The sequence below is a fragment of the Vanessa atalanta genome, chromosome 17 (genome assembly GCF_905147765.1).
Source record: "Vanessa atalanta chromosome 17, ilVanAtal1.2, whole genome shotgun sequence".
Lineage (NCBI taxonomy): Eukaryota > Metazoa > Arthropoda > Insecta > Lepidoptera > Nymphalidae > Vanessa > Vanessa atalanta.
The window spans coordinates 3,699,575-3,726,843 of record NC_061887.1 but is presented as its reverse complement, the minus strand read 5'-3'; the positions used below and the strand labels follow the sequence as shown (position 1 = coordinate 3,726,843).

Here is a 27,269-nt window from a genome sequence, read left to right as displayed (position 1 = left end):
TGTGGCAATAGTCATACAATTCTAACGATTTAATCGAGTAGGGTCAGCAGCGGAATAAAAAAATATGTCTCCACTTACGGTAAGAATTGAGTTAGAGTGATATCTTTATCTAAATGATAAAACTTCGCAAATTGGATATTTACATAGAGATGAAAGACTTTGGAGATGTTATTATTAAATTATATTATTATTAATATATAATTATATAAATTAATAATTATTTATAATATGATATGTTTTTTAGGGTATTTATATATAAAAAAATCAATATATTCTATATATTTTCGATTTTAAAATATGTTTTTTCCACAGGTTCTCGTTGTCATCGCCTTGGCGTGTAATGTGCTTGGCAGTAGTAAGTCCTTAAAAGATCCTTACAATTTATTTTTTCTTAATATGTTAGTAGTAAGAATTGTATTTTAAAAATAATCTCTCCTTGTAGGTATAAGACAAGGAAGATCCGCTGCAGACTCCAGTGCCGCGCAAAGTGGTTATGGTGGAGCTATAATAGCTGGCCCTGCTGTTGCCTCAGGCTATGAAATTGGCTCTGCGGCGGCAGCCATTTCTGGTGGATCCGGTATAATTGTCGGTAGCGGACAAGGTTTAGCCTCAGGACCTGGTAGCAGTGCACCTTTAAATAACGCAGCTGCTTATGGTGCTGCTCAGCTTAGCGCTATTCAAAACGCCCAAGCCGTGCAAGTAACTCAAATTGCAAATGCTGCTGCTGCTGCAATCCAAGGTGCGCGTGTTGCCGAGGTTGCTGCAAGAGCCGGCCAAGCAAATGCTATCCAAAGAGCTCAAGCGTTAGATAGTGCTCGTCTTGCTTATATTCAAAGAGCTCGTGCTGCTGCCTATGAAAATGCACGTGCTGTTGATGCTGCCAGGCGTGCTGCTGCAGCTGCAGCTATTGAAGTTGCTCGTGCTGTTGAAGCTGAACGCATAGCTAATGCTGCCCGTGTCCACGCTGTTGCTATCGCAAACACTCGTGCAGTTGAAGCTGCCCGTATTTCTAACGCTGCTAGATCTCAGGCTGCTGCTGTTGCTACTAGTGCCGCTCAGGCGCAAGCCGTTGCAGATGCTGTTGCTAGAAATACTCAGGATGGTGGACTTCTGCTCGGAGGAGCTGGTCTAGGTAACGGTGGTGGAGCAGTTGTTGCTGCTGCTCCCATTGCTGTCGCTCCAGTCGCAACCGCGCAAATAGCAATTGGAGGATACGGCCTTGGAGGTTATGGAAACTATGGATACGGCGGAAAGGGCCATCACTAAATAAACGACTCTATCACCTACTCCTAAGGAGACAATCGAAATAATAAGTTCGATTTCTACATCCATTTCATTACTGTCGATAGAAATGGTATGCAGTGTATTATAATTAAGAATTTATTGTGTAAATATAATTATTTTGATGAATAAAAATTTACTAAATAATTTTAATGCTTTTTTTGACATGGGGAATGTATGGGCATCATAAAAAAACTATGTAGTAATGAGTAACGTTTATGTACCTATATCTTGTAAAGAATCATGCTTAAACTGAGAATTACATGAATGTTTTATAGTTTAATTTTCAACGATTTTTCGAACAATTACCTATTCTAGGAATTCCGTGTTATTTTTTTTTTAAACTTAATTGTAAATAAAACAGCATCTGACCTGACCAAAATAATTCAGCATCTGACCTTATACACATACTGATAAAAATTACAATAGATAATGTCTTGGTTTTCGTTAGTGAAGAATAACATTCTTGTTTACAAATGTTTTGATAAAATATAATAAGTTTGTTGAGTTTCAAATAATAAAAATTGGCAACACTAACAATGGAAATAAAAAAAAATATATTAATTGAACTAAGTATAAATGTGTCCTGCATTGCGATTTTAAAAATTTTGATTTAGCTTAAGTAGCGAATTATTGTGATTGATATTTTGGATAACTAGAATGTAATAATTGCCTCTAAATTATTACGATACGATATATGAATCAAACTGTTTCTTTCCTTGACTTATGCTTACTGTACTATTTCATTTTTTAATGGCTTATGCTTACGTATACTTTAGCTTATCACGAAATCTGATTATAAAACTTAAATTGTGTATCGCATCATTTCAAACTCTGTTTCAATAATTGCAATGATAAAAAAAATATGTTACTCATATTTTTATGTGTCATATAAATAAAACACAACATTAATTATGCTTTACACAATACGATACCGATAGGCAGTGAGTTTGAATGAAGGCTTAAAACAAATAATAATAAGATAAATAAATTATTTGAAATATTAATATTAATAATTAATAACTTATTATTGTTATGTTAGAGTACGAAATAATTTAGTTTAATACTATTAGTAAAATAATATATTGAGTCATAAGCCAGCCTATCAGGCGGAGTGGAATCATATGCCTATATTAAGAAAAAAAAAACTTAAAAATCATTTTTCTACACTACAGGATGTTCTTATTTGACAACTATAAACAAAAAACCCGAAATTCCCAAACGAATTTATATTGACAGCAGCAAAAGCGAATGTTTGATTAAATGAATGACTAGAAAAACATTTATTTAAGCTGTATGAATTATCATAATATTTTATTTTATGTGCTTTGACAAACGTGACCGTATATTAAAAACCAAACTCAATAGTTCAAACTATTTTTTTTTCTTTTTTTATTATAATGTATTTTTAATAGGTTTTACGACATTGTTTTGCTGGAGATTTTAGTGCATACTTTTATTATACTTTTACTACTACTACTAGTGCATTATATTTTTATTTATTAAAACAAATTAGCTTATAAAATTATTGGGGTCTGGCCATCCGGGCTTGGAAAGCATGTCCTGCGCCTGTATTCTCTTCGGTCATATCGGATTGTCGTCCCATATGACTATCAAAGTGAGGAGGTACACTAGGCACCTCCCTTTGTGCACTATGATATCACATGCACAGTAGTCTCCGTAAGACCTTGACGTACTGTCCAAAATAATCTATTCTTAAAAAACTAAAATCAACAGATTCTATTTTTGAATTTAATAAATACTATATAAACACCATATACTATAAAGCGTATCCTGAAATCATGGAACTATCACCTAACGCAATCTGAATTATCCATATATTCATATGGAACGATATTGTAATCGAAAAATTAATTAAAATACCAAATACACAAATGCTATTCATAATATTTGTGTAATTCATAAAAAATCAGGCTGTGACTTTGTTTAGTGCGATAATGGTAACGAGATTGATTGTTTTTTGTGTAAATCACAAGTGTAAACACGCGTATACTGGAACATAATCTTCTGATTTCGTATGAATACTCCGATATTAACTAAATCCGATAGTTTATAAACAAGTAGTCATAGAAGACTCGTCTCATATACTATATATCCGTTTAAATACAAACTTATATGCATCATTATGAGTAAGAAACTTGTTGTCAAACTGATGCAATTATTAATTTCTATGACTAAAATCAGGGCAGGAAGACGACACTTTATCATGAGTCAACGATCCAAGATAGTCCACGTCTGATAATTTTGATCGATGAAATTTATTTGCGATTTAAATTCATAATTTAATATTTAAATAACATAAAATAAATCTTTTGACAATTATTCCTATTGTCCCGAGATTTTTTTGGTAGAATCTCTTGTAATAATTGTTTTTCTCTTCACTGTGTGCTTTTATGTATCTTGTATATACAGATTTCAGTACATATATAAATAAAATACATAATATATTTGATGATAAATAAGAATATATAATACAAAGATAAATATTTTTTATATTATAAAAGGTTTTATATTTAATAACAAAATCTCTTAAATCATAACAATTGATATTTGAGGCAATATTAAAATTTTCATGTTTTCATGAAATAAATTCCATTAAACTAAATCCTACGCCTCATATCAAATCATTTATACAGAATTGTATTTGACAGGGATGTTATGGAGCTCCGTAACTGTAACCGATACCATCGGATATCCGAAATGAAAATCTATCCGAAATCGTAAAGGAAACCGATCATTGTTAATTTTAATTTTGTTTTTGCATTGTGTTCTATTTATAGAGAGTCCATCGTCTTTTAAATAATAGCCTACAAATTTGTAATTTTTTAGAAAATATTAGATTGTTTAGACATTTTTAATTGAAACCGTCCGAACAAATCGGATGATCAATAGTCGTATCTGAAATCGTTAAAATATTATTAATAAATCCGTATTTATATCCAGATCCGAAATTACGTATCCATAATAACCCTGGCATTTGCTACAAAGCTGTTCACTGTCGGCGTTACAATCTTATTATTAAGGAAAATTATTGTCAAAATGTATATGTACTTATATTAATTACATAGCTGCAAAACTATTTAATAACTACAATCGTGTAGATTTATGTGACAATATTATATATATATGTAATAATAAAATATATAATTTTATTTGCTTAATTAACGTATGAATAGTTGATTATTATCTGTAGGTATTACTCGACGCAATAGATACATTGTGCTCATTGTTTATTTTGTAATATATCAATAGTATGAAATAAATTCGCTTCTTGTTTCGGGTAGATACAGCTGCGCTAACTTTTTCTTAACCATTCAACGGATTTTGTTGCGCGTTTCACAAATAGAAAGAACGATAAACGATTTATATAACATAACAAACATTAACAGCCTGGAAATTTCCTACTGCTGGGCTAAGGCCTCCTCTCCTTTTGAGGGGAAGGTGAGGAGCATGTTCCACCACGCTGCTGCTCGTTGGTGAAATACACATGTGGCTGAGTTTCGTTGAAATTAGACACATGCAGGTTTTCTTACGATGTTTTCCTTATGAATGAATGAAGATGAATTCATCTCGTGCTCGGCGGTGAAGGAAAACACAAATTTATAATGGGCTTGAACCCAAAATCATCGGTTAAGATGCACGCGCTCTAACCACTGGACCATCCCGGCGTTTCTATATATAATTTGGTAAACTAACTGTTTTTGTACGCTTACATGTCAAACCATGAAGATGTATGTATACTGAGTTCTACTGTTCCACCTACTTATCATATATTCTACCGCCAAACAGCAAAAACTTAGTATTTTTGCGTTCCGTTTTGAAGGATGAGTCAGCTGGTGTAACTACAGGCACAAAGTACAAAACATCTTAGTTCCAAGAACAACTACTTTTACAAGCTTCGTTAAGTCAATAGCTATTTTCAAATCACAACTGAAGCTAAAATTGTGTTTAGAAAGGTCACTCATATTCGATTTACAAAGCGGTTACATGATATTCAGAGTCATTTTTTTATATATTGACAAATTAATTCCCTCATACTCTAAGTGATGTAAAAAGCAAAATGTTATAACTTAGGTTTTGGTCGGTATGAATATTGGATTTAGAAGTAATACTGGGAATTCAAACACTTAATACGAGCTCATGTAGGAAGGTGCCATCCACTCATCAGATGTTCTAACAACAAATAGTAATAGATAGTATTGTTGTATTCAGGTTCAAAGGGTCAGATAGCCAGGTAACTACAGACACAAGAGACAAAACATCTTAGTTCCCAAGGTTGGTGGCGCAAAAGCGATTATCTATACCATCGGGTGGCCCATTTTCTCATCCGCCTACTTAAATCATAAAAAAACCTACTTAGGCGGGTTTGCACAAAGCCCTACCACCAATAAAATTATAAATAATATTCTTATATCAGTAATTTATTATTAATCTGTACGTCATACATAGCTTTTCTGAAAATAATTAGCCAAATATTATGTATCAAACAAAATTCCAGCGAAATTTGACAAAATGAATTCTCGTTAAAGATTAAACTGTTTATTACCTAAATAGTATATCAGAATAAGATATTTATGTCAGATAGATAAATTACTTGTATTTACAAAACATCTCGTACAGGTCAAACGCTCAAATTCAACAGATAATAAAATCAATATAAAAGAACGCTTCGCTTTACTCTTGTCAAATATTCATTGAACTTGTGTAAAGAATCATATCGCTACGATGGCTTTTAAAGTGAGTCTTAACTTAGTATGATTGAAAAATATTACCTTACATTTTATTACTGGATTAGGATTTTGATTTTTGATTATTAAATCTTTAATGCAGACTAATAATTTGAGTTTAAATTTGTTTTAATAACTTAGTAATGGAACTATTAGTATGTATAATCTTGTGTTTATAAATTTTCGTTGTTATTTCAATATTTTTTTTTAATAAAACAAAACTTTGGAACAATAAAATATTGTGATTGTCTACAATAATATTATTGTTTTTTTTTTTTTCTTTTATATAGACTGTTTGCCTGCTTTTGGTCTTAGCTGTGGCGGCCTATGGTAAGTTACACAATTGTCACAATTAATTAGTAGGTTTTTGTGTGGTCATAAATAATAAAAAAATATTGATATTTTCACATCTTTTAATATAGATAAAATAAATATGTTGGCTGCGAATATAAGCTAATATAGCATAAGCTTCATACAAATCCAGTAACTGTTTCCGTGTAGATAAATCGAAAACAATGATCTCAGTAATTTTTTTTTTTTAATAAAAAAGTCATTTATAATTTAATTTATTGCATGTTATAGATTTATATCCATGTTGTTTAAGTTTCTTCAGTGGTTTATTTTTTATTAAAAAAAAAAATATTATATTAAATTGTGAATTTATTAAATTCGTTAAGTAAATTGTAATTTTTGTAAAATTTTTGAGAAGGTAAAAAACAAATATAGTATAGATTCGTAATTTATTTTCTATTAAAATGAGTACTTTTTTATAAATAACATTTTCTTCAGCTTATCCACAAGGCTACGGTCATGGTGGTTTCGTTGACGATCCCGGCTTCGGAAACGGACAAGGTCAGGGTGGATTCCCTACTCAAGGTAAAGTACAAAATAATAATTATATATGTAATAATCTTAATTTCAAAAGGTTTCCAGTTATTCAATATTTAAAAAATAAACCGTTCTAAATTTAAAAACGTAGAAAGAATAATAATAGCCAATATCCCAATAACTAGTGTTGATTTCTACTCTTTCATCATATACTTTAGTTATATTTCAGTAACACATATATCATATAATTTTCTTTCTGGTCTCTGGCTTCTAAACTTACATTCATAAATCACAGTCTTTTGGTAAAGAGTCACTCATTCCTCGCATGATATCCGGAACCTCTAAGCTGTCACTTTTCAACTGCGAATCGATTATATTTTCTAAATTATTCTAGTCGTCGTATGTTCAATATGAAAACTGTTGTAACAATACCAAAACCAATATGTAACTCAACAGCAAAAAATAAGTATTAAAAAACGTAGACGTTGCGAAATCTTAAGTACCTACTTGAATTGATTTTTATACACTGTGATAAATCTTATCAATTTAAATTGTCAATCATTGATGTAAGTAAATTCTGATACTGGTGCTAAACTAAACTAATTATTAAAAAATGTAAAAAAGAAAAAAAAAACTAAAATAAACTAAGGATTTCATTTTTCCATGTTACCTTTGCAGGAAATGGTTTACACTATGACAGCGGATTCTCCAATGGTCAAGGACAGGGCGGATTCCCTACACAAGGTAAAATATTATAAAATAATAAAACATTTCCACCGAACCGATTTTTAATAAAAATATAAAAATTAAATTATTTTGTTCTTATAACCTGAGTGGTTTAGATTTTTTCTGTCGATGAAGGATTAAATTTAATATTTACGTCACCGTCATTTAAACCGCCATTTTTTCATAAATAGCCATAGATTACTTAAGATTATTACACGACCTATTACGTCACGTCAATTGATTGCCAATGTTTTTTATCTGTCTTTACTCTTCCTGTGAATTAAATTAGTGTATATGACCGAAATCAATTTTAAAACTTTTGTAACAGGTGGCTTCAATTCAGACCCTGGATTCGGTAACGGTCAGGGTCAAGGAGGTTTTGGACACCAAGGAGGTATATATATTTTTATTATCTGACATTTTTATGGTTTAATCTGTCTGCTGTTTGTTACTCTATTATAAATACCAGAAGAAATTAAATTCATTGTATGTGTAAATCATCCGTCAATTAAAAATTATATACATATGTACTCAAAAAAAATTTACTTATGAATTTCTGTCAAATTATATAAACATCGTTGTTAAATAAGAGAAATACGATTTTGAAATACATTCTAGTGGTGTGAGTGTTTGTTTGAGTGTGTGTATGATGTGTGTAAAGACCAAATGAATCATTAATTATGAAATTCATACATTACCCAATATAAATTATAACGAATATGTATATAACGTAATTTATAAATATCTTATCTGGATTTCAAAGTATGTATATTATTAACACAATACCATATTTTTTTAGGTTACAGACAAGGAGGTCAAAGACACAGGGGCGGATACCAGGAACACGGATACTAAATATTATATTAAAATTTAATAAATAATATATGACATATTTTGTAATTTTATTTAACGCCGATAGATAAAAATATATTGTTTCCCAATTTCATTATGTTCATATCATTTATTAATTAAAATATCTTATTATATGAGGCTGTATGTATCATGTCTTTGGCATTACGAAAATTAATTAAGCAAACAAAAAAATAACGCTTTGTATTATTATTAATAGTTATTAATAGTTATTATTAATAGGTATTCAAAAGCAGAGCGTGTATTTTTGGAGTGTATATACGTATCGGAATACAGGTTTTAATTCAATACAAAGAGTGTAAATGATAATGTGAAAAATGACACGAACGTGTCGAAACATAAATTGTCAAGTATAATTTACTTGGTCTAATGAATAAGACAGTCGAGCGCGTAGACTGGCAGGACAAGCCTACTTAGGATGTAAAATAAACCTAACTGCTAAGTTCTTCTCTGTGAAATCCATACCACCAGTTACCAGGCCTTAAATAGCTTTTTGAAATTTGGGTTAATTTTTTATAGAAGCGTCGAGCGAAACGATTTCTGCTCTCTAGATTTCTTTAGCAGATTTTTAAAATCCCAGAATATTAAACATATGCTTTGTCTATCTCTATGAGTTTTATTCAACCAATAATACGAAAAATTCTGCACACATCGACAACCTCGTAAATATACAACCGGCACACACTAACAGCTTAATTTGAATAATTTGCATTCACTTGTTTGTTCTTCTCGCTCTGTCTAACGCCTATCTTATTCATTTGTCTGAGATCTATACCTATGTTTGCTTCCCAGTGTAAACACTCGAACTATTGAATTATAGTACAGTACGTAAGACCTTGTCTGGTAACCTCGGCTCGTCTCTTGTCAGAAAAGTTGAAGTGCTTTGTAAACTTATATTGGAGAGTGATGTAAATATTATAATTATTTGAATATAAGGAAGTGTTAAGGATAAAATTTTTGTAATTCTCAAAACGGTGAGAAGAAAACGAATTTGTTCAGACATATTGCATAAGCATGCTGCCAGCAGAACACAGATTATAAATTTTATATAAAAATATTTAATATTTTGCCTTAACCAATGCAACCAATGCAAGCCGATAATTTAGCAGGAAGAGGCGCGCCTTCGTGATTGAACAGTAATAATCTATATTTTAAAAATATATTTTCATATTTTTAAATAAATATGTTATTTCATTCTTCTTCTAATATTATTTAAGTTAAAAAAAACAATTGACTACACAATTGTTCGTGTGTAAAAGATTCTTACAAGTTTCGCCAGTTTCTTCGTATAAATTAACGTATAATCGGTCTAATTATTACCTCCGTGCTTCAAACGAACTGTTTTTTAATGCGAATATAACAAGATGAACTGCAATTACAACTTTATTATGAAGTACATTTTAAAAATAAACTTAAGTAATACTTGTAATTGTGTTAATCGTATTACGATTGTATGACTCAATTCTTGGGAAATATGTTTTGTTTATTTCATTTGGTAAGTTTAAAAAATATTGATATATCAACTGAACCGAGTATTTCACTTACGTGGAATTTAAAAAAACTTGCACACCCTTCATCCTCATTTTTATACTCTTGAGGGGGGCGAATTCATTTACTATAAATATTAATAAGTTCATTTGTTAAATTATTCTGTATAATTATTACTAAATAAAACTATGATGTCCCAGCGATCATTTGAGTTTCACCCGAGTGGGCACAATTAAATTAAATGTGCTTAATGAAGGAAAACATGGTGAAGAAACTTGCACGTGGCGGATGAAAATCTTCTTACTGAAAATCTACTTACTGGCAATCGAACAGTGCGGTAAACTAAGCTCTCCTCAAAATAAAGAAGAGGAGGCCTTAGCCCAGCAGTTTGACATTTACAGACATTACTTCTTTGACTTTTAAAGCCTTTTTTTTAAACTATGAGCAGTAGCCGGATATGTTTCGAAGATGCATTATTTTAAAATACTTTAAAATATAATGTATCTTGAACATAAATAAAATACATTAAACAGATGCAACTGATTTTAATATACTTCATATATAATAAGATAATATATAGGAGTTAGAGGTACCTACAAACAATCAAATGGTCACGTAATCCAAGCCTTGCGTCATTATTTTTCGGTTAATCATAGTGCCTATTCACGTATTCAATTCTTTAAATATTTCTTTTAGGATTTTAAGTTCTACAGATTGTCACGTATAACATAATACAGAAAGCCTTCGACGAATGTCCCAAGTATTAAAATATTACTAAGCTTATAATTACATCACAATCTGAAAACTTTCTATTTTAATTTTAAAGTATTTACTCAGTGAATACTAAAATACGATCTTACTTTACTTTTTTTTTTTTTTTGAAATACGTAAAGTAGGTTCTATGATAAATGCTAATTATTTCCATTTAAGTTGGTTAAAGTTTTGCCGTCGGGTGCTTTGGGTACTTCTGGCATTTTGGTGGAATTCGTGACGGAGCCTAATGATTTAGGATGTTCCGTTGAGCCCTTTGCGTTGTCGTGGGAGTCTTCGCAAAGGACTGCCGTACTCAGCACGAGGACACATAAAAATATCTGTAAAAAATATACTTTTTATATAATTTTTCATACGTTCTCGGTGTTAATTAATAAATTTAATTATTTACTTTGTAATTTTTGTTATTATCATCCGTTTTATGATATGCTAATAATAATAAAGACATATCAATTCAATGCCACAATTACACATACACTAACGTAATTACACGTACGTTGTACTGAACATGTTGAGTCATTTCATTCTAAACACAATATTTTATTTTGAAGAAATTAAAACAAGACTTCTACTACGACTAGAAAATTGGCTTGCCCTCGTACATACACATGAACTAAAATCTTATAATTTTTATTTTATTAGGTTTAAGATTATTAATAAAATTAAAAACAGACGATACAAATGGTCAGTTAAATTTAAGTGATTATTATTTTAAGTTTAATACGGGCAGATCTTCTCATCGCGCTTTTAAGGGCATAAAATAATTATTAATAAATTAATAATTCGCTAATTACCGTCCATGTTCTACCATAAGTGATGTTTTTGTTTATATTATTGCCCAATAAAAAAACAATTAATATACAACAAGAATTATATTAATCAGCTTACTAATATGATGGCTTCTTAAAGTTTGTTTTCCTTTTAGGTTAAAATATTTAAGTTTTCTATCATATTTTGTGAAGATGTAAAAATTTAATTTTCAGTTTAATTAAAATCTAGAGTAGTTTTGAAATAATAAACATGAATAATTCAGTTATATAATAATAAATGCATTTATGATTATAATGTCATAATAATATATCTCGCGAGATAGTACACTGTTGAAAGACCGTTGAGAACCGTGATTAAACTTTGTCAACTTAATTTCGATTCAATTTCGATAGTTTATAGTACTTTGGTTAAGTTAGATTTTTTATAATTTAATTGAAATATACCTCGATATATTATCTCTAGATAAAACCATAAAGATTAGTTTACAATTTAGTTAACAAACAGAAGTAATTAGTTTAAATATTCAAGCTTACCGATAAACGACGCATTTTGTTCGTCTCCTTCGTACCTGGTGTGACCAGAGATGTGTGAGTGTGTATTCCAGAGATCGCCAACTTTTATAGTGACTTTCCTCAACCCATTCTTTTGTCACACTTTTTTTTCAATATCAAGAAAAAAAGGAACAATAAGCCAATTATTTGTAATAAAGGCGGATTAAGTACAATTATTATTATAAGAGTTTATGGTAAATTATCTTAGAAATATACTTCAACGTATCTACTTAATATTTAAATAAATTTACGTATAGATTTTATAATATTTTATCTTTATAGATATCGTATTACAATTATCTATTAGTTTAGTGTCTTATAATTAATAGAACCAGAGGAATTTATATTCTTATATGTATATATATATTTAAAAAAATATTGATTTGTTTTTCGTATTAAGTACAATATGGCTAACGTCTATTGCTTAAGGACCGTATCCACTACATTATATGAGTATTTTTTTATAATTTTTAATATTTTTTTACACTATAGATAACTTTGACATATATATGCACGATTTGTCAAATACAAAGTACTGAAATATACTACAAGCGTTATCTACGGATTTGACGATTTACAGATTCTTTAAAGAATCTTTCGACCGATGGAACAAAGTGACAGATGAAATAAAAGTACAAGAAAGTAAATTAAGTGCCCGTAAATATCTCACTGCAGGGCTAAGACCTCCTCTACATTTGAGGAGTTATGGTTTATTTATGGATTGTTGGCTCCTCATGTGATAGATGTTTATCCAGCACAAGGTATTCCTTCATTGCTGAGAGATGAATAATAAACATAAATTAAGCATATGATAACTTAGTAGAACTTGCCGAGTTTGAAACCATATTCTGGTTCAGACTCAAGTGTTCTGGGCCACTTTGGCTCTAGACGATATAATATATTATATTTTTATAATATTTAACGATTTATGTTAATATATGAAATAACAATTAAAAAGGATTGAAAACTTTTTTATTTGTCATTAACAGAGAATAATGGCGATTGTTATCGGAAAATGACATGACAATTATAATAAGTTCATCATTAAGATGTTTCCTCTTAATCACTTAGTGCGGGTGCAATTCTATACGGAGCTGACATCGCCATCATAAACAGGATATACGCCATCTACAAAAGAAAAAAAATATTTGAAAAATAATCATTTTTTTATATTTTGCTCTCTTATTATAGAATAACTTGAAGTTTTCGTTGGTGCCAACTAATGTAAGAGTGTATATGAGACATCTTGCTCATTTTACTTGGTGGTAGGTTGGTACCTACCCAGAAGAACTTGTACAAAGTCCTACCACCTCTAATAAATGTAAATTAAAACATATTCATATTATAAAGTTATTGGTGCTGTTTGTTAGTTTATATTTTTGGATTGTTTGTACATCAAGGCTTTTACTTAACTTACTAAATTCTGATTTCAGAAACGCTGATCGAAATCAGATTAACATATTTAAACTGTAATTGGTCGATGGCAGCTGATGACATAACATGCGACCAATGAGAGTTCAGTATTTATTCGGATTAGAAAATTTTTTCGTTTATGATATAGGTTGGCGGACGGAGAAATAGGCCACCCCTAAATATACCACACTATAGGTAAGTGTCACCACCGCCCGTAGACAATGGCGCTAGAAATTAATAAACCATTCCTTTCATCGCCAATACGCCATCAATCTTGGGAACTAAGATGTTATGTTTCTTGTGGATGTGGTTACACGGGCTCACTCACCCTTCAAACCGGAGCACAACAATACACTCAGTATTGTTGTGTTGCGGTTGCTGTTTGGCGGTAAAATATATGATGAATACGTAGAGTCTGATTTTTGAGTCTGAGATCTGAGACACGGGCTTGCACAAAGCCCCACCACCAAGATAAGAAATGACAGTAAGTAATGACTCTTCATAAATAATATAATATAAAATTAAAAAAAAAAACTCACCGTATAAATAATTGCTGCGACCATTTTTGTTTTTCGAGTGTCTGTGTTTTGCGATTATCCTATAAGTTTAATCAGCGAGACAATTTATAGTCGTTTCTTGTTTGCGCATATCTATTTAGACAGGTTCGACTTTGTATGTATAATAATAATATTTCATTTTAACAATTCATAATTATGTAGTATTATGTGGTAGTATATGATGACTCATTTTGTTAAATAGATGGATTCATTGAGAGCCTGTTAATGTCTCACGGATGTGCCTGCCCAAGGAGAAGGTTTTAAGCTTATTCCTTTAATGAGTTTCGGTTCGTTTAGTTGGTAGACATACACGTTCACGCATGATGCGGTATTTCATTTACCATAATTATGTTTCCTTTATCTATCAAACACGTGATTAATTTAATTATAAACACAAATTAAGCATCAATGTCAAACAAAAATACAGTTCTCGCTGAAAATTAGTTCGTCTTACTTAAACTCCCCAGTGTAGAATCCAATCGAGTGACTGAAAACCAAAGTGAGTTTTAATTAAAAAATCCAGTTGTGAAATCCTACCTGATTCGATACAAGATAATAAAACTGCTTCTATAGACTGGAGAACAACATATAAAAAATTAAAAATTGATCGAATTTTCATTCACCACTATCTTGTATATTTGCGTCCAGGAATTTAGAATTACAATGGAACGGGGACATATTTTTACGCTGATAATTATGCTACTATCGATGCTATTTTACACGTTCTTTGTTTATTCATTGTTATTTAATATGTCAGAATACAAACGGATACTTTTTTTTATCAAGTAATATACAGTAATACTTATATATTGACAAATATAAAATTGTATATTATTATTTCCTTTTTGTACTCGTCTACCATTATATAAAATCAAAATGCATTTACAATTAATTTAATTTTCGATAATGTGTGGGGCTCAGAAAACAAACAATACTTTAATTATAGTACTAATTAGATCTCTTGATGAGTATTCTTGGACTTAAGCTACACTTCCCATTCCATTTGGTGGCATCGGCGTGAGGAACATTTCAAGTGTTGCTCTTCCGGCCTTTCTCTCTTTTGTACATAGCATTTCAGGCCTTTGTTCAGAATTTAAAATCAAAATCAGACAAAATCACAAATGTTACTGAGGCGATAGAGACCTGGATGGTAAAGTGCCCTAAAGATGATATCCCTAAGGAAGTTACAAAACAAAAACTTTGGGATTCGCCATTGGTCCACGTAACACTACACAGTTTGACACAAAATTTAACAAGTGCCCAAAATCGTGCCAGGTTTCTAGCGTTATGAACTAAAGAGTCAAGTCAGTGGTTGATTTTTTTTTTTATGTTATAATTTTTTTTTTATCTTATAGGGAATTCATTAGCCTGTAAAAATCTTTGGACACTTTTAGATAATGAATGTTTCCGCATATCAATTGGTCTCCGACTGGGAACACCACTGTGCTCTGAGCACAGGTGCCCGTGAGGGAATGAGGTGGACTCTTTCGGTTTACATGGTCTCTCTTGCCCAAGGAGTTCAGGCAGGCTTTTCCGCCACGTTTCTCTTAATGATACAATAAAAAGGGCTCTTGCCACCATCGACGTTCCTGCTCTTACAGAGCCTCGTGGAATTAGTCGTGATGATGGTAAGAGACCTGGTGGATTGACACTGGTTCCCTGGGAACGAGGACGGGCCCTGGTGTGGGACGCTACATGCATTGACACGTTGGCCCCGTCTCATATCCGAGAAACAATGAGAGCCGGTGCCGCTGCGGAAAAAGCTGAAGCAAAAAAAAGATCTAAATATTCGTGACCTATGTCAAATTACTTTTTTGTCCCATTTGCTGTCGAAACACTTGGTCCTTGGAGTAATGGTGCAAAAAGCTTCATCAAAAGTATAACACCTCGCCTTATTGCCTCCACTGGTGACAGGAGGGCTGGTTCGTTTTAAGCCCAGAGGATCGTAATTGCGATTCAACGGGGAAATGCTGCTAGCATTTTTGCCACCATTCCACGCGGTCAAGATTTATACAGTAACTATTTTTAATTCATATTTTTTGTATATATATTTAAGCACTTAATGTTATCAATTCTTATAATAAATAGTTGAAACCAAAAAAAAAAAATGAGATTATAATAAAAATCTACCGGAATAAAGTCAATTTAAATTTTAGCTTCAATTTGTGAGCAGAAACAAGGGTAAATAAAAATGTATAAATGTTATTTACTTATATTTTATTAAAACAATTAATTGTAATAAAGGCGGATTAAGTACAATTAATATTATAAAAAATTATGGTAAATTAATGTATCTTAGAAATATACTTCAACGTATCCACTTAACATTTAAATAAATTTACGTATAGTTTTTATAATATTTTATCTTTGTAGATATCATATTATAAATGAGATTTCCGCGCCAATAATGTTACTAAGGAATTTAAGGCCTCCAAAATTATGCAACGGCACCACACTAATAGTAAGGGTTCTCTATCGTAATGCCATAGGTTACAGTTATCAGTGGATGTACTAAAAGAGAAATAAGTGTGTATTCCACGAATATCTTTGATACCATCAGAATAACCCTTTAATTTCAAGAGTTAATTTAAGTTCGCGCTTAACGTATGCTTCACCATGATCATTAATAAAGCACAAGGTCAAATTTCTAAAATGGCCGGAGTAGATATAAGAGAAGACTGTTTTTCGCATAGACAGTTCTAAATAGCCTCTTCGAGAGTGGGCTCTGTAAGCAGTCTAGCCCACGAAAGTCGAACCACAAATGAGGTTTAACACAAATTAATGTAAAATTTTAAATTATTCTGTAATATATATACAATTCCTAATAAAGTGTATTATATTTTTATAATATTTAACTATTTATGTTAATATATGAAATAACAATTAAAAAGGATTGAAAACTTTTTTATTTGTCATTAACAGAGAATAATGGCGATTGTTATCGGAAAATTACATTACAATTATAATAAGTTCATCATTAAGTCGTTTCCTCTTAATCACTTAGTGCGGGCGCAATTCTATACGGAGCTGACATCGCCATCATAAACAGGATATACGCCATCTACAAAAGAAAAATATTATTTGAAAAATAAAATTCATTATTTCATTTATTAGATGTTAGGTAGGTATTTCATTTATAGTGTTTAATAATACATCTAGAGTTCTTCATGTTTTGCTCTCTTATGATATATAATAACTTGAACAGTTTTCTTTGGTACCAACTAATGTAGGAATGTGTATGAGACATCTTACTCATTTTACTTAGTGGTAGGTTGGTACCTACCCAGAAGAACTTGTACAAAGCCCTACCACCTCTCATAAATGTAAATTAAAAATATTCATATTATAAGGTCTTTGGTGCTGTTTGTTTGTTTATATTTTTGGATTCATGTAAAAAACTATTTAAGAGATGCAAAACTTTCGTATCGTGATTGTTTGTACATCAAGGCGGGTAAACTTTAACTTGCTAAACTCTGATTTCATAAACGCTGATCGAAATCAGATCAACATATTTAAACTGTAATTTGCAATTGGTCGATGGCAGCTGATGACATAACATGCGACCAATGAGAGTTCAGTATTTATTCGGATTAGTAAATCTTTTCTTTTATGATATAGGTTGGCGGACGGGGAAATAGGCCACCCCTAGGTATACCCCACCATAGGTAGTGGTCACCACCGCCCGTAGACAATGGCGCTAGAAATTAATAAACCATTCCTTTCATCGCCAATGCGCCATCAACCTTGGGAACTAAGATGTTATGTTCCTTGTGGATGTGGTTACACTGGCTCACTCACCCTTCAAACTGGAACACAACAATACAATCGATATTGTTGTGTTCCGGTTGCTGTTTGGCGGTAAAATATATGATGAATACGTGGAGTATCTGAGAGACGGGCTTGAACAAAGCCCGGCCACCAAGTAGCTCTGTCTTTACTTCTAAGAAATGACAGTAAGTAATGACTCTTCATAAATAATATAATATAAAATTAAAAAAAAAACTCACCGTATAAATAATTGCTGCGACCATTTTTGTTTTTCGAGTGTCTGTGTTTTGCGATTATCCTATAAGTTTAATCAGCGAGACAATTTATAGTCGTTTCTTGTTTGCGCATATCTATTTAGACAGGTTCGACTTTGTATGTATAATAATAATATTTCATTTTAACAATTCATAATTATGTAGTATTATGTGGTAGTATATGATGACTCATTTTGTTAAATAGATGGATTCATTGAGAGCCTGTTAATGTCTCACGGATGTGCCTTCCCAAGGAGAAGGTTTTAAGCTTGTTCCTTTAATGAGTTTCGGTTCGTTTAGTTGGTAGACATACACGTTCACGCATGATGCGGTATTTCATTCACCATAATTATGTTTCCTTTATCTATCAAACACGTGATTAATTTAATTATAAACACAAATTAAGCATCAATGTCAAACAAAAGACAGTTCTCGCTGAAAATTAGTTCGTCTTACTTAAACTCTCTAGTGTAGAATCCAATCGAGTGACTGAATACCAAAATGAGTTTTAATTAAAAAATCCAGTTGTGAAATCCTACCTGATTCGATACAAGATAATAAAACTGCTTCTATAGACTGGAGAACAACATATAAAAAATTAAAAATTGATCGAATTTTCATTCACCACTATCTTGTATATTTGCGTCCAGGAATTTAGAATTACAATGGAACGGGGACATATTTTTACGCTGATAATTATGCTACTATCGATGCTATTTTACACGTTCTTTGTTTATTCATTGTTATTTAATATGTGGATAATTTTTTATCAAGTAATACTTATATATTGACGAATATCAAATTGTATATTGTTATTTCCTTATTGTATTCGTCTACTATTAACTACATAAAATCAAAATGCATTTACACCTAATTTAATTTTCGATAATGTGTGGGACTCAGAAAGCAAATAATACTTTAATTATAGTACTAATTAGATTATAATAAAAATCTACTGGAATAAAGTCAATTTAAATTTTAGCTTTAATCTGTGAACAGAAACAAGGGTAAATAAAAATGTATAACTGTTATTTACTTATATTTTATTAGAACAATTAATATGATCAAATACTAGTGAAAAAAAAAGTGTTGTACTTAATAGGTTTTTAACAAATCCTATATTTATTTAATCATATAAAAATACATATAGACATATTGGAATCGGTTCATGTATACGTTTCGTCGTTTACTTTCCCCCGCGGAGAGCTGGGTCGGAATCTGAAACGCAAATAATATTTATATTATTTTTAAACGTAATGTCTTTTGTTTATATTCGAAGAAAGAGTTCAACCGTTGTCTTTTGTTTTCATTCGAAGTTGATTTCAAAAGAGTTTAACCGTATATCGTTATTTTAAGAATCATTTTACAGCCAAAACACTGAATGAATGATGAAATAAAGCAAGCTTGGTATCCAATAAAGGACATACTTTTTATGCCGAATAGTCGAGGACCTTAAACGAGCCGCGAACGGCAACTATTGTTATATAAATCGTTAATTGAAATAAAACTAGTTTTTTAACGGATTTAATCGCGTATATTAATTATTTTATTTTAACATCCCGACGTTTCGAGCACTTTGCAGTGTTTGCCCGTGACCACGAACATTATGTTAAAATAAAATAATTAATATACGCGATTAAATCCGTTAAAAAACTAGTTTTATTTCAATGTGTAATAATCGCGAAAATCTAAGACAAATCGTTAATTGTTTCGTTTGTCTAGTGGCTAACTTTAAAAGGTTTTAAACCTATCACCTGTCCTCTTATTCATAGACGTAATTAGATAAAAAGTAATTGGCAGGTATAATTTGTACTTAAGACATAAAATATATATATATTATAATTAAACTATTTAAAAGCCCCTAAATAAAAAGATATTATTATATATAGATATATATATTTAACTTATATTTGTCTACGTATAAGATTATGTATAGGTACTCACGCTTGAAGTATGGGTAAGGTCTGTTCTGGAAAGTTCCTTGGTCAACGAAGGCAGGCTCAGCACCTGTTGAAAAAATAAAATCAAACAAAATAAATATTTGTATAACAAAAAATGTGTTAGAAGATTTTACATTTAAACTGTTGAGTTGTGAGTGTTAGGTAATTTATAAAAAAAGTATTTTTGCTGTTATGGCGCAATGTATATACGTATTCGCATTTTACTAATCACACATCGCCTCACCAGTTTATTCAAGATTTTGGATATTGTATCTGTTTTTTAAAACGAATATACCTAAATAATGTACCGCTGATTTACAAATACAAATATGTCAAGTAAGCCAACCTTTCCATAATCATACATATGAAATTGGTATAAATATGTTTTTTATAATACATATGAAAGGAATACATTAGGTATACTTAATTTATTTGTTCTCTATTGCGACAATGATAAATAGAGTATCAATGACCATGTACATGATTATTCAGTCGTATTGCGATGTGTTATTTTAATGTACGCAATTGTAATTCTATTATTTAGTCATTAAACATCACGGAATGGTCAAAACATTACCTTCGATTACATTTAGAATAGAGTTGCATTACAAATACTGTTTTTATAGTTTGTTGTCTGATCGAAAATCAATTTTTTTCGTATTTTGATTCGCTAAGGTAGTACCTATAACGAATATAATTATGTTAAAATCCACATAGTTTTCGGTACATTAAACATGTATAGTCTATTCCAACCATAAGAGGATAAAAGCCAAATAAACAATATATGACTCAGAATTGACGCGATAACATTGGTTCGCCTTCAACAATCTATGATATTCATTATAGTTTTGCACAAAAATGGATTTTTGAACATCGACAAAGCCGTTATCGAACTTTGGAAGTAAAATCATATTGGACATAAGTTGTTAAGTAGATGAGTGTTGTATTATAAACAAAGATATATTCATTAAAAGATATTAGAAAAGCTAATAGGAAATCGTATGAAATATATAAATCTAAGCTTTGTTTATCTTTAATCCTTCTTCGATCGGAAAAGGCTATATATTTTTTGTCGTAGCAATGAATTTCACAACGTTTTATCTTTAAAATGTTATCTATAGTGGGATTTAATTATTTTATACTTACTTATTTGCTCGTAGCCATTGTTTGCTGAAAACCAAAAGATATTTTAGTATTTTGACTCACATAGACTAGTTAAAGATACTTATTAAAATATACTTTAAATACAGATAGGATAATTAAATATATTAATCGACTAAAATATATGTACATATGATCATATTAATGATACTACAATATTGATGACTCTTTTATATATATCTATAGTAACATAGCAAAGAATTAATAAAAATGTAACGTTCTAATAGTATTAAGAAAAAATATTGTAATAAAATATATTCTCACGGTTGTGGGGTACGTAGAAGCCGGAGTCGGGAGCGACTGAAACAAAAACATTAATATATTACTGAGTATCACTAAGTCTAGTATATCTCATAACACTCCGCAGGCATCCGGTATAGAAAGTACTAATACATAGCTTTCTAGTGTACAAAAAAATTATAAATTAAGATGACCCCATAGACAATTACTCCTTTTATTAACATGATTAAGACAATATGGTGCTTAATAAAAATAATTTCCTCAAAATATCGTTCAATAGGCAAGGAGGATTGTTTCTCTTGAAAAAGTTTTTATTCGGAGTATTTTTTATAAAAAATATACTTACATACAGGCTTGTTGAAACCTGTAAAAGGAAATTTAAAACATATTAGTACAGGAAAAAAAACGTCGAATGTAAAAAACGAAAATTGTTTCAGAATTGAATAGCACACACACATTTTAAAGTACAAGTGAACTTACTATTGTGATTGTCGGCTTCTTCCACAACTTGAACTGTAAACATTTTAAATGTCAATAGTATAAGCAAAGCATTATTAACAATTTATAAGTAAGAAAAGAAATAGAAAAATAAGTTCAATATTAACATTAGTTGAAGGTTATATTTTTTAAAATTCAAAAATTATGATATATACATAACATAACACAATAGAATTGTACCACACCATACAGACCCATACCGTACATGCATCTGAACAATAAAAAAAAAACAAACAAATAGGAAGACAAGATCGAGTACAGAGTTTACGTATGTTAAAGTATGTTATCTTTTTTATATTATTTAAGAAAACAGATATTGTTATTTTTTAAAAACCTTGCAATTATATTATTCGATCATACCGTGGCTCGGGTTGTGGTCGACTACGTGTACTGAAATTCGAATTTAATTCATTTAATTTAAACTCAAAAGTTAATATATATCTTATAAATTTATTAATTACGAGTATAGCATACCGTGACTCGGATTGTGATCGACTACTTGAACTGAAATTAAAATGTACCCATTAAATAAGCATTTTTAAGCGTTAAATTGAATCATTTCATTAAAATGAACTATACGCGTACCGTGACTCGGATTGTGGTCGACTACTTGAACTGAAATTAAAGTTTACCCATTAAATCAATATTTTTAAACGTTAAATTGAATCATTTCATTAAAATGAACTATACGCGTACCGTGACTCGGATTGTGGTCGACTACTTGAACTGAAATTAAAATTTACCCATTAAATCAATATTTTTAAACGTTAAATTCAATCATTTCATTAAAATGAACTATACGCGTACCGTGACTCGGATTGTGGTCGACTACTTGAACTGAAATTAAAATTTACCCATTAAATCAATATTTTTAAACGTTAAATTGAATCATTTCATTAAAATGAACTATACGCGTACCGTGACTCGGATTGTGGTCGACTACTTGAACTGAAATTAAAGTTTACCCATTAAATAAATATTTTTAAGCGTTAAATTGAATCATTTCATTAAAATGAACTAAACGCGTACCGTGACTCGGATTGTGGTCGACTACTTGAACTGAAATTAAAATTTACCCATTAAATCAATATTTTGAAACGTTAAATTAAATCATTTCATTAAAATGAACTATACGCGTACCGTGACTCGGATTGTGGTCGACTACTTGAACTGAAATTAAAATTTACCCATTAAATCAATATTTTTAAACGTTAAATTGAATCATTTCATTAAAATGAACTATACGCGTACCGTGACTCGGATTGTGGTCGACTACTTGAACTGAAATTAAAGTTTACCCATTAAATAAATATTTTTAAGCGTTAAATTGAATCATTTCATTAAAATGAACTAAACGCGTACCGTGACTCGGATTGTGGTCGACTACTTGAACTGAAATTAAAATTTACCCATTAAATCAATATTTTGAAACGTTAAATTAAATCATTTCATTAAAATGAACTATACGCGTACCGTGACTCGGATTGTGGTCGACTACTTGAACTGAAATTAAAATTTACCCATTAAATCAATATTTTTAAACGTTAAATTGAATCATTTCATTAAAATGAACTATACGCGTACCGTGACTCGGATTGTGGTCGACTACTTGAACTGAAATTAAAGATTACCCATTAAATAAATATTTTTAAGCGTTAAATTGAATCATTTCATTAAAATGAACTAAACGCGTACCGTGACTCGGATTGTGGTCGACTACTTGAACTGAAATTAAAATTTACCCATTAAATCAATATTTTTAAACGTTAAATTGAATCATTTCATTAAAATGAACTATACGCGTACCGTGACTCGGATTGTGGTCGACTACTTGAACTGAAAGTAAAATTTATCCATTTACACATCAAATATATAGGTACATTTTACAAGTAAATTTATTGATTTCAAACAATTAAATTTTAATAAACGCATTCGCTTTAACTTCATTATCAATTGTTTTTTAATTTCAGTTTTATTTTTAATAAGCGTACGGTGATTAAAATTGCTAAATATGTATGTATTTTTTATTTATATAATAGTTTCAGATAGTAATCAAAACGTACCGTGACTTGGATTGTTGTCAACAACGTGAACTGAAATTGATATAGACCGATTTAATTGATATAATATTTTTATTATAGATTTAATTAGTACTTATATAAGGGTTTTATAATTTTAACATACCATGACTTGGATTGTTGTCAACTACATGTACTGAAATTAAAATTAATTGAATATTTAAATTAAATTAGTCTTTATTTTATTGTGTTACAAAATATTATTTCTAAGCATACCATGGGAAGGATTGTTGTCGACAATATGCACTGAAAAAAAATGTAACCCATTTAATTTATAACACTCTAATTGAAATAAGATCATACGAATTTTCGAATTAAATAAACTTTGTATTGGAGTAGAATTTATTTAAATTAAACGTCATCTGGATTATTTGAACATAATGTAGGTACTGTATTTTTACTTTTTTCATAATGTATAATTATTTTATACATCTTTTTTTCATTCAAGCTTATGTGTAAATAATATGGCACGTCACAGACTCACAAATATGGAAAACCCAAAGCATTTTGCCATACATAATGCGACATGTTATCATTTGTTGTAAAATATGTATTTTTCATTGATGATTTCTCAAAAATCATAATAAAAAGATGAATGTATAAGATTGGATGATGTCAATGCCCTTTGCCCACATAGACGACACCCTCAATAATTATAAATTTAATACATACCACCCTGTGCTGCAGCCATGGCCACAAATGCGAGAAGAACAATCTGGAACACGAGATATTGTTTCATTTTCACGAAAATGTTACTTACCGTATATCCGGTATGATTTGTTACTGAATATATTTCTGTGCCAACAAAGTTTTTATCGGGTTTCACGTTGATAAGATTGTATTGTTAGTTTCGTCCGAATTCTGGGCGTTATCTTTATAAACATTATTGATTATGATTTTGTGTTTAATTATACTGAATTGTGGATATAAACATTCGGAAACCATTTTTTTTATGAATCTTTAGTGAATAATAATAAATAATTTTATGATTTATTTATAACAAAGTATATTACCATTATATATTGATCTTTATATAAGTATATCATTATTCATTGTTACATACAATAGCACACATTAATTCATAAACATTTATATATTTAGCAAAAATAAACGAAGTGCTACTTTCAAATATAATATATTTATTATAAGAATAGATAACATTAAGTGCTTAAATTGATTTATTATTTTCAAATTCTGAAACTAGTTATATATTTAATATTATGATTAACAAATTATATTATTATGCTACGCTGTATGAATCATATTTTATCGTATCAGGATCTAAGCTATGTATTGTAATTATGTGATAAAAATTAGTCCAAGTATTTCTCGTTAAGTCTAGAAATAATTAACGGCCCTAGTTGGGCCACGTGTAAAATTCGGCCATGCAAGAATTAAGATATCATTGACGTGACGCATTATTATTGTCCTTCTAATAATTGTTTTCAATATATATTATATGTTATTATTATATATTTGCTACTGAATTCATTTTGCACCCATTAAAAATATACAAGGTCTATTAGTTAAAATATATAAATATATGCTGATGTAGGTACTTAATAAAAAGGTGGAATTAGTTTGCGTTGAATTATATTATAAAATTGCACTTGTAGGTGAGGGTCCTTTATATATTTAAATATTTTTTAATTAAATAAATAAACAAAATCAATATCTAAAAAGATTCTATTTCATTGTAGCTTAATTTATTATATTGTATGATATTTAAATATTTTCTAATTAAATAAATAAATAAAATCAGTGTCTAAAAATATTCTATATCATTGTTGCTTAATTTATTAACTTGTTTTAAAATGTGCTGCATTTGGTGTGCAGAAATAATGTGTTTTTTTTTTTCATGATCAGTGATTAGTGTTACGTCATTCAAAATCTATTATATCCTGTTGTGTGTCATCTTTTCTAAAATAATTTGTAATTTAAGCATTACAATGGTCAGTGCAATAAGAATAAATATTGAAGTCTTTTGTTAGAAAGAATTCAAGATTATAACTCCCAACCTTGTCAAAAACGTTTCCGCTTGAAGCATCTGTACACTGATGTAATTAATATTAAGCATGTACCTACAATAGGTGAGAATTCTATTTTATCTGTAAATTTTTTATAATGATCTTAAAATAGTATTAAGGATTCTGTACATTTTATATACATCGGCTTAAATCTCATATGGAAAAGAGGAAAATAAACAAAATTAGTTAAAAAAAAAATTTACATCCAACAATTATTTTACTTCCTTTTTATCTCTCACTCTTTAAATCTGTTAGCATAATAATATAATAAAAATAAAAAAAATATATATATTTATATAATGTTAACTTATAGGTCAAACATATTATTAAATATAATGTAATAAAAATTACTTCTAAACACTATTTGTTCATGAAAGACGTATTAATTATCAAATAAAAAATAGAGTATAAAATGTATAAATATGTCAGTTGTTCGTCGCTTCTCCGACCGCCTGTCTTTTCCCGTAAGACGGAAATTTATTTGCCTATGCCTATGCCTATTTACCTAGGTCTCATATGTCTCTACATATATTTAAAATATCATTGCAATAAGTTCATTTGATTAGACGATTCATAGAAAGACAGTAAATCTTCTGATATTTTATATTTTGTTAATTCTTGAGTTTGTATTATAATTCTAGAGTTATTTGTATTTAGAAGACTATTAATGTCATTAGAAAATAATGAAAATATTAATGAATATCTTACCTTATTATAATAACCAGTATTTAAATTTCAACCTTTGTGTTACTCTTTATATTGTTTAGTTAGAAACAGGTCTAAATTTGTTATTAATTACATACAAATTATGAATTTGAGTGTCATTTGTAAAGCGTTGTTTGAAAAATTTTAATTTATAAAAAAATATCATAAATATAAAAAAATAAATAAGAAACAAATAAAACTAAGTTATACGAAGCTACAAATAAATAATTTATTAAAAAAAATGTTTTTTATTAATTACATAAAATCATATAGTTATTAAAGTATTTTACCGTTTTTGTTTCATATGTAAAAAAATTTAATACAAAATTGAATTATAATACGTACCATAACGGATTTCATCTTTATGTTTTTAGGAATCACAAACAAGAACAACGAATTACGTCAAGAAGTGGACGTGAAATAACATTGATATTTTTTGGCGGCTGGCTTATAAAGCAGGAGATAACCTGCGCCCTGAGTCAATATTTGGCCGGCAATTACCTACAACGTATTGGCAGACAAATACAGATTTTTCCTCTACGAATTCGTAAAACTAAAGTTGTTTGGTCAATCTTTACTTATAATTAAACTGTA

The 27,269-nt window shown here is 29.8% G+C and overlaps 3 protein-coding genes and 2 long non-coding RNA genes across 7 annotated transcripts; 2 read left to right on the top strand and 3 right to left on the bottom strand.

Moving 5' to 3' along the window:
* Positions 1-1,266, top strand: LOC125070642 (spidroin-1-like). The gene is made up of 3 exons (XM_047680589.1): positions 1-79; positions 313-355; positions 443-1,266. Exons 1-3 carry the CDS (start codon positions 65-67, stop codon positions 1,264-1,266), a joined length of 882 nt encoding a protein of 293 aa, XP_047536545.1. The 5' UTR covers positions 1-64.
* Positions 1,267-5,975: 4,709 nt separating this feature from the next.
* On the top strand, positions 5,976-8,475 carry LOC125070222 (holotricin-3-like). The gene is made up of 6 exons (XM_047679988.1): positions 5,976-6,039; positions 6,320-6,359; positions 6,819-6,905; positions 7,536-7,601; positions 7,912-7,977; positions 8,383-8,475. Exons 1-6 carry the CDS (start codon positions 6,028-6,030, stop codon positions 8,436-8,438), a joined length of 327 nt encoding a protein of 108 aa, XP_047535944.1. The 5' UTR covers positions 5,976-6,027; the 3' UTR covers positions 8,439-8,475.
* A 1,996-nt stretch (positions 8,476-10,471) lies between these two features.
* On the bottom strand, positions 10,472-12,143 carry LOC125070223. The gene is made up of 2 exons (XR_007119874.1): positions 12,017-12,143; positions 10,472-11,032 (listed from the first exon to the last, which is right to left on the bottom strand). It is a non-coding gene; the product is annotated as an uncharacterized LOC125070223 (long non-coding RNA).
* A 6,907-nt stretch (positions 12,144-19,050) lies between these two features.
* Positions 19,051-27,125, bottom strand: LOC125070221. Of its 3 annotated transcripts, XM_047679985.1 has the most exons (14): positions 27,021-27,125; positions 24,616-24,658; positions 24,160-24,189; positions 24,050-24,079; positions 23,929-23,958; positions 23,672-23,701; positions 22,340-22,369; positions 22,226-22,255; positions 21,848-21,880; positions 21,714-21,731; positions 21,392-21,427; positions 21,113-21,136; positions 19,971-20,033; positions 19,051-19,244 (listed from the first exon to the last, which is right to left on the bottom strand). In XM_047679985.1, exons 1-14 carry the CDS (start codon positions 27,033-27,035, stop codon positions 19,213-19,215), a joined length of 444 nt encoding a protein of 147 aa, XP_047535941.1. In that variant the 5' UTR covers positions 27,036-27,125; the 3' UTR covers positions 19,051-19,212. The 3 variants fall into 3 exon arrangements, with proteins under 3 accessions (XP_047535941.1, XP_047535942.1, XP_047535943.1); XM_047679986.1 differs by lacking the exon at positions 24,050-24,079 and having other exon boundaries at positions 27,021-27,124; XM_047679987.1 differs by lacking the exons at positions 22,340-22,369; positions 23,672-23,701 and having other exon boundaries at positions 27,021-27,122.
* LOC125070224 lies at positions 22,673-23,212 on the bottom strand. The gene is made up of 3 exons (XR_007119875.1): positions 23,006-23,212; positions 22,895-22,924; positions 22,673-22,813 (listed from the first exon to the last, which is right to left on the bottom strand). It is a non-coding gene; the product is annotated as an uncharacterized LOC125070224 (long non-coding RNA).
* Positions 27,126-27,269: the final 144 nt, after the last annotated feature.

Bases quoted from the DNA above. Each gene is read 5' to 3' on its own strand.
- LOC125070221 (XM_047679985.1), bottom strand. The intron at 23,959-24,049 runs GTATGTTAAAAT...TATCAATTTCAG, and splicing joins TGACAACAATCCAAGTCATG to TTCACGTTGTTGACAACAAT. The intron at 22,370-23,671 runs GTACGCGTATAG...TTTTAATTTCAG, and splicing joins CGACCACAATCCGAGTCACG to TTCAAGTAGTCGATCACAAT.
- LOC125070222 (XM_047679988.1), top strand. The intron at 6,360-6,818 runs GTAAGTTACACA...CATTTTCTTCAG, and splicing joins CTTAGCTGTGGCGGCCTATG to CTTATCCACAAGGCTACGGT. The intron at 7,602-7,911 runs GTAAAATATTAT...CTTTTGTAACAG, and splicing joins GGGCGGATTCCCTACACAAG to GTGGCTTCAATTCAGACCCT.
- LOC125070642 (XM_047680589.1), top strand. The intron at 356-442 runs GTAAGTCCTTAA...CTCTCCTTGTAG, and splicing joins GTGTAATGTGCTTGGCAGTA to GTATAAGACAAGGAAGATCC.